The sequence below is a fragment of the Dendropsophus ebraccatus genome, chromosome 6 (assembly GCF_027789765.1).
Source record: "Dendropsophus ebraccatus isolate aDenEbr1 chromosome 6, aDenEbr1.pat, whole genome shotgun sequence".
NCBI classification, from domain to species: Eukaryota; Metazoa; Chordata; class Amphibia; order Anura; family Hylidae; genus Dendropsophus; species Dendropsophus ebraccatus.
Window position 1 is genome coordinate 68,058,122 of NC_091459.1, and position 9,867 is coordinate 68,067,988.

At 41.6% G+C, this 9,867-nt stretch overlaps 1 protein-coding gene across 1 annotated transcript in view; it reads left to right on the forward strand.

Moving 5' to 3' along the window:
• The window catches only part of MCCC1 (methylcrotonyl-CoA carboxylase subunit 1), a 43,965-nt gene extending 35,257 nt beyond the window's left edge, over positions 1-8,708 (forward strand). Inside the window, exons 16-19 of the mRNA XM_069975120.1 lie at positions 395-532; positions 1,614-1,721; positions 3,688-3,759; positions 8,432-8,708. Coding sequence (XP_069831221.1) covers positions 395-532; positions 1,614-1,721; positions 3,688-3,759; positions 8,432-8,548 — 435 coding nt within the window. The 3' untranslated portion in view covers positions 8,549-8,708. The remainder of the gene's footprint in view (positions 1-394; positions 533-1,613; positions 1,722-3,687; positions 3,760-8,431) is intronic.
• The last annotated feature ends 1,159 nt before the right edge of the window (positions 8,709-9,867 follow it).

Genomic DNA, 9,867 nt, shown 5'->3' on the forward strand with positions numbered 1-9,867 from the left:
CGAACGGTGTAAAAACTAAGCCCTGCCCCCCCCCCCCCCCCCCCCCCCCCCCCCCCCCCAAAATAAAAAAAATATTGTGTTTTTTTTTTTTTTTCTAATATTTCACTCCGTGTATAATTTTTTTTCTGGTTTTGCAGCATATTTTATGCAAAAATTAAGTCTGCCAATGCAAGGTAAAATTAGTGGCGCAAAAAATAAGGGTTCATGTGGGTCTGTAGAGGAAAAAATACAAGTTCTATGGCCTTTTAAACACAAGGAGGAAAAAATGAAAATTGGCTCCGTCATTAAGGGGTTAAGAAATAATATGGAAACAGATAGTAAAAATACTTATCTCTTGATAGAACTTTTTAGATAATATCATAATTTACCATTTTTGTTCTGTTTTGTGTTACAGATTCATGACAAAGTCTTAAAAGTATCTGGAGAACTCATAAATGAGGGAGATGTCACCTATCTGAAATGCTCAGTTGATGGAATATTTTGCAAGTCCAAGCTTTTTATTATTGATAACAACATACATATTTTCTCAATGGTAAAACAGCTACTTTGTAGTCTGCAACAATAATAATATTGTGTTAGAAGTAGAATACCTTTATCTAAAGCAGCTCTCCGGTCATCTGGACTAAAGAATCAATGTGCCCCAATGTCTTCCCCCTCCCAAAGAGCAATTGAAAGGACTTAACTAAAGTATATCTGTGGTATTCACTGTTCAGTTAATGAATTCTCTATTCTTAAAACCAGGTGAACCATATCGATTGGTTCTGTATTTACTATGGTAAAAAAAAATGAAAATGTATTCCTCTAACCAATTTAATAGTTGTCAAATCAGAATAGGTAAAATCAGTTACAAGAATCTATTGTCATTATTCAAATTTCTTTAGTTATCTTCATGGTTTTGTTTTGTGTGCAGAAAATTGACCAAATATTGATGATTGGATATACAGTGGTACCTCAGCTGTTAATCTTAATTGGTTACGGAATGCAGTTTGAGAACCGACCAGTGTCTTCCCATAGGAAACAATGTAATAATTGGTTCCAGCACCCACCAACAATTACCGACAGTACCCACATATTACATTGAAAAGTGCCCAGTTTAATCACTTCAGTACAGGACATTACAGAACAGCACTATATACTGTACAGTACATTTTAAACAAGAAACATTTAACAAAACCAGCAATTATAGTACAGTAGTCACGAGCTCCTCACTCATCCTTTACTGTATAGTGCCCCCCACCCCAGAACTGTAATGGATGGGAGATGGTGGTGACCTGACTATACTACTACTACTACTGTACTCTACAGTATATGCACTCCAGCAGTCTTATACAGTACTGTACCGTATGTGAAGCTTTACCAGTGCTAAACTTGCCATGTATAGCCCACGATCCATGCCCCAAAAATGTTCAGATACAGAGCAAAGTTTGAATTCTAAACGTTACTTCTAGGTAAATTTTTGTTTGAATACCGCGGTATTACTGTACTTCAAAACTGGGTGCCCGAAAAGTGTTTGACAGCCAAAGCAAACTTTCCTTAAAAATACAGTCTGAGTGTCAAGCAGTTTAAGAACCGAGATACTACTGTATACGAAATACATTTTTTTCATCCTGCAGGACGGTAGCGTGCAGCTCGGTATACCTGTTCCAAAATTTCTATCAGAAGTGAGCACGTCAGGTAGCCAAGGAGGGGCTGTTGCTCCAATGACTGGAACTATAGAAAAGGTAACATTCCTTCAACAGAATAGATGGAATCCTACTCAGAGGTGCTTTTTCCAATTTCATGTTGAAAACATAGTAGCACTGGCTACTTGGAGTAAGATTGTAAGAGTGTATTATACAGTCCAGCTAAAAGGAGTGTGAAAAAATAAAAGGAGACAGGGGCGCCTTCTGGTGCAGTATTATTAAAGTGTCACTGTCGTTAAAAGTAATTTTTAACGACAGTGACACTTTAATAATGCTGCACCAGAAGGCGCCCCTGTCTCCTTTTATTTTTTCACACTCCTTTTAGCTGGACTGTATAATACACTCTTACAATCTTACTCCAAGGCTGATAAATAATATTGTGTAAAATAAAGTTCAGGCTTTTGCTGATTCACTGCCCACTGGGATCCATTGGTGAATTAATTCACAGGCTTGTGTTTCCATTTTGACGTAAATATATTGAAAAACTATATGAAGAATATATGAATTAGTTTTCCTATTGTATTCCATGGACCAGTGAATCCTGGCCAGATCTGAGCACAGGGCTTCACTCTGCCATTCAGATGCCATATAAGAATTAGCTGCCCTCTCACGGATAGAGAAAAAGACAGTCACAAGATTTTGATCTTTTTCTGCTAGAATAAAAGTGTGTTATGTGTTAGATTAAATTATAAGATTTTTCTTAAATACACATGTCATTTACGTTTTTTTTAGAGGCGTATTGTGGCTGGTACACGTTTTCACAATGCCAGAGGGAAAGGATAGGTGAAAACCATTACATCCACTTACCTCCCTGGCTCCAGCCCACCCGCATTCTGCTACTTTGGTTCCTTAGTGTGCAACTGCTGCTTTAAGACGTGGTGTTCCAAGCCCGCTTAGCCATTCAGCAGCTATAGCAGTGTCCCACCTCTGCCACTGAATGGCTGAGTGGGCGTGCGTTGCCACAACCAGGAAGCAGCCACACACTTGGGACCAGAGCAGCAGAATGCGAGTAGCAGGGCTGGAGCCAGGGAGGTTAGTGGATATAAATGTTCCCCCCCCTCCCTTCCTAATCATAGCTAGGATACCCCTGTAGTGTACGTTCACATGTACCGAGTTTGCAGTGGATTTAACACTGCAAGTTCGCAACGATACTCTGTTTGCTGCAATACTCTGTACTGTCATTGCCTATGGGTCTGCACTCTCGCAGCGGATTTTTATTCTGCTGCAAAAATGTAGTCCCTCTGCCGAGCAGCTGCTGGGCTTTACAAACCTTATACATTACTTGCCCACACCCCTGCCTGCCATTCCAGCTCCTGGGTGACCAATCAGTGGCTGCGGTGGGACAGTGCACTAATTGGCTGAGCGGGACATTAATGACCTGGGAGCCAGAGAGACAGGCAGGAGCGTGGCCCGGTAGTGTAAAAGCTTGTGTAAAGCCCAGCAACTACTGGATTAATAAGGCTTTGGCTACATTCTCGCATCAGAATGAAAATCCAATGCGAACTTGCCCCTTTGATGGTGCAAGACTTAATCGTCTAATATTTAGCATACTGTTACACTTATTTATGGACCACTAGGTGACAGAGTTGTTGGCATCAAGTAGAGATATTTCCTTTGATGTGTGTGTCTTCCTTGCTGAATGTAGTGTATCTTTTTCCTTCTTGTTCTATTTGAAAAACTGCTAAAATCTTTCTTCAATAAAAATTTATTGAAACAGAAAATCCGCTGCGATGTGCAGACCCATAGGCAATGATGGTACAGAGTATGAAAGTAGATTTTGCTGCAAACTTGCAGCGTGAAATCCGCTGCGAACATGGTACATGTGAACGTACCCCAAATAGTATTTGTTTATATGTGGGTGCAGCAAAGAAATGATGGATGTGTTATATACAGCGGCCTTGGTGCTAATTTTAACAGAACCCAAAACACAGTATTGATATGGAAACTACAGTATGTTGCTTGTTTAGCTCTTTTTTTTTTATGCCATCTACTTATTTGTTTGCAGGTGTTTGTAAAAGCTGGGAATAAAGTAGAAGCTGGAGATCCTCTGATGGTCATGATTGCTATGAAAATGGAGGTAAATTAAGTCTGCCACTTATTGTATTGTGCCGAGGGGGTAGTACTTCAGTAAGTAAAGAAAAAATTCACATGGATCAGAAGTGATGCAAAATCTACCTGAAGATTTGCAGCCACAGCCGCTTACTATGTTGTGGATTTATGATTGATTTCACATCTTTCTGTGTATACATAGTAAATCTGCAACAAAGTCTGTATAAAACTGTGTATTAGTGACAGATCTGCATGAAAAAATGCTCACTCTTGTGGAATCGCCCTAGTAGGGTGTATTCACTCTGATTTCACTCTGAGGGCCTAGGGCAGCACCAGCTGTAAATATGGCCTTAGGGTCCTATTACATGGGCTGATAGTGGCCCGATCAATTCTGTAAACAAGCACCAATCTGCTAGATAGGTGCCCATTTACTACACTGACATGCCCTTGCCTTTAGCGTATAATAATAACAGGCGAGTGATTCGCTAAGCGGCTGGCGGCCTGTCGGTGCAAAGTCTGGAACTGAACGCAAAGCTGCAGACATCTGGGAAGGCCTCCGAGGACACCGGGGAACGTGGTATGGTGAGTTAATAATTTACTGTTCTACACTACAGCCATCAGCCGCACATGGCTTTTACACATAGCGATGCGCGCTTGATGATCTTAGGTCAGATCGTTTCATCAGCTGATCTTTCTATTACACCGAGTGATAATCAGCCGAATATTGCTCCACCGCATTAATGTGACCTGAGAGCACTTCACCTCCCTAAATTTCCTCCCTCGTCTCTGTCTACCATCCTACCTGTGCTTTATGCTCCACTATGGATTTAAGGTGGGTTCACACTGAGGAATCCACACAGAGAAGTTCCCGCGGATTACGTCACTTGCCCGCACACATTTCCACCCCTCCCATAGACTCCGTTTTATGGTCAGGCGAATTCCGCTGTCCGCCGAAATTATTGACTTGTGGATTCTTTCGGTGGACAGCGGAATTCACCTGTGCATAGAATGGAGTCTGTGGCACAGGCGGAGGTGCGAGTGGGGGCAAGTGACTGAATCTGTGGGAACTTTCTCAGTGTGGACCCACCCTAAGGGTATGTGCACACTGAGCAATTCTCGAGGAATTGAAGCAGAAAGTTTTCAGGCAGAATTTAAGCCCCCCATTGACTTCTATAGGATTCCTCTAGCAGATCTACAGCAGAAAATTCTGCTCAGAAATTCTGCAGTGTGAACAACAGAGCAGAAAACCCATTGAACACAATGGGACTTTGCTCTGTACATATTTTACGGGAGGAATTTCAAGCTGAATTTCAAGCTGAATTTCAAGCTAAATTCCTCGCCTTTTCCTCAGTGTGCACATACCCTAACACCTAACATCCTTCATCTGCACCTCTTGCCCAGTTGCAACAGATCTCTCGAATGCATGGTTACCAGAGAATGGGAGCTTCATCAACTTATTTGTTGTGGGTGTACAAAGTGGAGTAACATACTGTATAAGGGTATGTGCATACTGAGGAATAGGTGAGGAATTTGAAGCAGAATCTGCTTTTAATTACCCGTGTGTTCTGCTTGAAATTCTGCCCATAAAATATAAACAGAGCAATGTCCCATTGTGTTCAATATGATTTCCGCTCACATTTGTTCACACAGCTGAATTTTTCCGCTGAATTTTCTAATGCAGATCCACTTTGACATAGTAACATAGTAACATAGTAACATAGTAAATAAGGTTGAAAGAAGACAAGAGTCCATCAGGTTCAACCTAGGAAAATCCTACTGTGTTGATCCAGGAAGGCGAAAAACCCCTATGGGGCAGAAGACAAACGCCCCACCACAGGGAGAAACTCCCCCCCCCCCCCCCCCCTCCCCCGACTGCAATGGCAACCAGAACAATCCCCGGATCAACGTATCACCAGAAATCTAATGCCCATAACTTGTAATATTATATTTTTCAAGAAAAGCATCCAGGCCTCCCTTGAACTTATTTACTGAATCAGCCATGACAACATCATGTGGCAGAGAGTTCCACAGTCTTACCGCTCGTACAGTAAAGAACCCGCGTCGATGCTGATGATGAAATCTTCTTTCCTCTAGACGTAGAGGATGCCCCCTTGTCATTGTTACAGACCTAGGAGTAAAAAGACCACTACAAAAATCTCTGTACTGTCCATTCATATATTTGTACATTGTGATCAGATCGCCCCTAAGACGTCTTTTTTCTAGCGTAAATAACCCCAAGCGTGATAACCTGTCCTGGTACTGTAACCCACCCATTCCCTTAATGACCTTTGTTGCCCTCCTCTGCACCCGCTCTAGGTCAGCTGTGTCCTTCTTATATACCGGTGCCCAAAACTGTACACAGTATTCCAAGTGTGGTCGGACCAGTGATTTATAAAGAGGCAAAACTATGTTCTCATCTTTAGCATCTATACCTCTTTTGATGCATCCCATTATTTTATTAGCCTTGGCAGCTGCTGCCTGGCACTGATCACTAAAGTTGAGTTTACTGTCCACCAATACCCCCAGGTCCTTTTCGGAAGTAGTTTTACCCAGTGTTTTATTATTTAGCACATAACTGTACTTATTATTTCTATGGCCCAAATGCATAACCTTACATTTATCCACATTAAACTTCATTTGCCATTTCTCCGCCCAAGCCTCTAGCTTCTCCAAATCCCTCTGTAATATGATATTATCCTCCTCTGTACTGATTACTTTACCCAGTTTAGTATCATCTGCAAAAATGGAGATTCTGCTCTGTAGCCCCTCTACAAGATCATTAATAAAAATATTAAAAAGAAGTGGACCCAACACTGACCCCTGTGGTACCCCACTAGTAACTAAAACCCAATCTGAATATGTTCCATCAATGACCACCCTCTGTTTTCTATCACACAACCAGTTACTTACCCATTTGCATACGTTTTCCCCGAGTCCCAGCATCCTCATTTTGTAGACCAACCTTTCATGCGGCACAGTATCAAATGCCTTTGAAAAGTCCAGATACACAACATCCACAGCCTCCCCCAGGTCCAGTCTATAACTTACCTCTTCATAGAAGCCGATCAGATTAGTCTGACAGGACCGATCCCTCATAAATCCATGCTGGTGCTGAGTCATAAGATTATTTTCATTAAGATACTCCAGTATAGCATCTCTTACAATCCCCTCAAATACTTTACCTACTATAGATGTTAGACTTACGGGCCTGTAGTTTCCAGGATCACTCCTTGACCCCTTCTTGAATATTGGTACCACATTAGCTATGCGCCAGTCCTGTGGAAGAATCCCTGTCGTAATAGAATCTTTAAATTAATAGGAATAACGGTCTGTCTAACACAGTATTTAATTCTTGCAAAACTCTAGGATGGATACCTTCTGGGCCCGGTGACTTATGGATTTTAATATTTTTAAGGCGTTTCCCCACTTCTTGTTGTGTTAGGCAGGTGAGATTTATGGGAGGATTAACATTATCCCTAGTCATATCGTCTGTTATGGGATTCTCCTCTGTGAATACAGTAGAGAAGAATGTATTTAGTAGATTGGCCTTTTCCTCTTCCCCCTCCACCATTACACCCAGATTATTTTTGAGGGGACCAACATTTTCGGTTTTAAGTCTTTTGTTATTTATATAGGTGAAGAACATTTTGGGATTTGTTTTACTTTCTTTGGCTATCCTTCTTTCTGTTGCTATTTTTGCTTCTTTTATTTGCGTTTTACACATTCTATTCTTCTGTCTATAGTTGCTCAATGCTTCCCCACTACCTTCTTGTTTTAGTTGTCTGAATGCTTGTTTCTTATCATTTATTGCACCCCTTACAGCTGTAGTTAACCACATTGGATTTCTCTTATTTCTACTACGTTTATTCCCATATGGTATGTGTCGTTCACACGATTTACACAGGATGCTCTTAAATATGTCCCATTTCTCTTGTGTACTTTTATTTCTGAAGGCATTGTCCCAGTCTATGTTCCCAAGGTCCTCTCTTAGTTTTTGGAAATTAGCCTTCCTGAAATTTAATGTTTTTGTAGCCCCTCTGCTAATCATTTTATTGAAGAATAATTGAAAACTTACTATGTTATGGTCACTATTACCTAGGTGACCCCCCACCTCTATTTTTGATATTCTGTCGGGCCTATTGGTTAAGATCAGGTCCAGAAGGGCCCCCCCTCTTGTTGGTTCCTCTACTAGTTGGGAAAGGTAATTATCTTTTACTATTTCCAAAAACACGCTTCCCTTCCTGGAGCTGCAGGTTTCTGCTTTCCAGTTGATATTTGGGTAGTTAAAGTCCCCCATAATAATGTCAGTTCTTTTAATGGAGGTGCACGAGAAATCCTATTAAAGCAATGGGACAGGAAGAATTTCAAGCGACGTCTGCCGGTTGGACTCCACTCGAAATTTCCGCCTCTTTTGCTCTGTGTGCACAGGTCTTAAGTCAGCATAATGGCTTATACTGGTACCTGAATCTAGCTATTTCCTATGACGTTAGGGCTGAAAGTAACAGTAAAGGCCTTTTCATTGTGAGAAGTTTAGCTAATATGGTATTAACTCCTTATGACATAAACGTCAAATATGCATCTGGTAACTATGAGTATATTGGAATCCTAGGCGTAAATCTGCTCAAGGGAAAATCAGAGATTAATTTGTACGACTCTCAGATACACATTTTATCTTAACCATTTCTGCTTGTTTCTTGCAGCATACAATAAGAGCACCCAAAGCTGGCACCATCAAAAAGGTTTACTTCAAAGAAGGTGTCCAAGCCAGCAGGCACGCTCCACTTGTTGAGTATGAAGAAGAAGCAGATTCAGATTAATTCCTCTTGTGTTATTACAAGACTTATTGGTTCTATGTGGCAGTTACACTATATATATATATATATATATATATATATATATATATATATATATATATATATATATATATATTTATAGTGTGTATATATGCAAAAATAAATTAACTATTGATTTGTAACACTACATAGTCCTTTGATTTTAAGATTAAAGGAGCACTTCAGAAAATACAGATATACTCTTATACCTACAAAAAAAAAAATTGGTCAGCTCTCCTAGAACACCAGTCACACTAGGCAGGAGCACATTGCTATGGCTAAAAAGGCAATCACACAGATTTTTTTTTGTGTGTCTTTGCAATTTTAGCCATAGCAATGTGCTCCTGCCTAGTGTAAATGGTGTTCTAGGAGAGCTGACCAAATTTGTCCTTTTTTTTCTGTGTTCCACATGGGGAAAGTGGCTGCCCCTACTTGGTTGTGCACTCCACCTATCCCACTCAGATGTTTATTATGTTGCCAGTATTAGCCATCTAATACTGGCAACATAATAAACACCTGGGTGGGATAGGTGGAGTGCACAACATCCTGCATGCCCTGCTTATTACATGCCATAGAGAGGCTAAGGCTGCATCAGCTTTACTGCCCCGAACTGCAGGAACGTCAGTGTCTAGGATAGAGTGTACTGTAAAGGTGGATCCAGACTAGAAGTATGTATAGGTGAATGATCAGTAAACCATCCCACCAACAATGAGGTGGCCTCATGCTCGGGATGGGCCTACACTGTACTTTAGGCTGCATTCCCACGTTCCTTGATCCTGACGGATCACGGACGTGGAATGCATGTACTGGAGCCCCCCCGCGCCTGGACAGCATCTGTAATTAGATGCTGGGAGCGGGGGAGACTGTATTCATAAGCGCCGCGCTGTAATGAATCAGCCGCACGGTGCTGTTACTACAGCGCGGCGCTTATGAATACAGTCTCCCCTGCTCCCAGCATCTAATTACAGATGCTGTCCGGGCGCGGGGGGACTCCGGTACATGCATTCCACATCCGTGATCCGTCAGGATCAAGGAACGTGGGAATGCAGCCTAAAGTACAGTGTAGGCCCATCCCGAGCATGAGGCCACCTCATTGTTGGTGGGATGGTTTACTGATCATTCACCTATACATACTTCTAGTCTGGATCCACCTTTACAGTACACTCTATCCTAGACACTGACGTTCCTGCAGTTCGGGGCAGTAAAGCTGATGCATGCAGTGCTATATGCATTGTTGCTCACCTTGCAGACACCAGCCTTCCGTGCTTCAAAGAGGCACTGTGAACTGTTTTTAACTCTGTGTT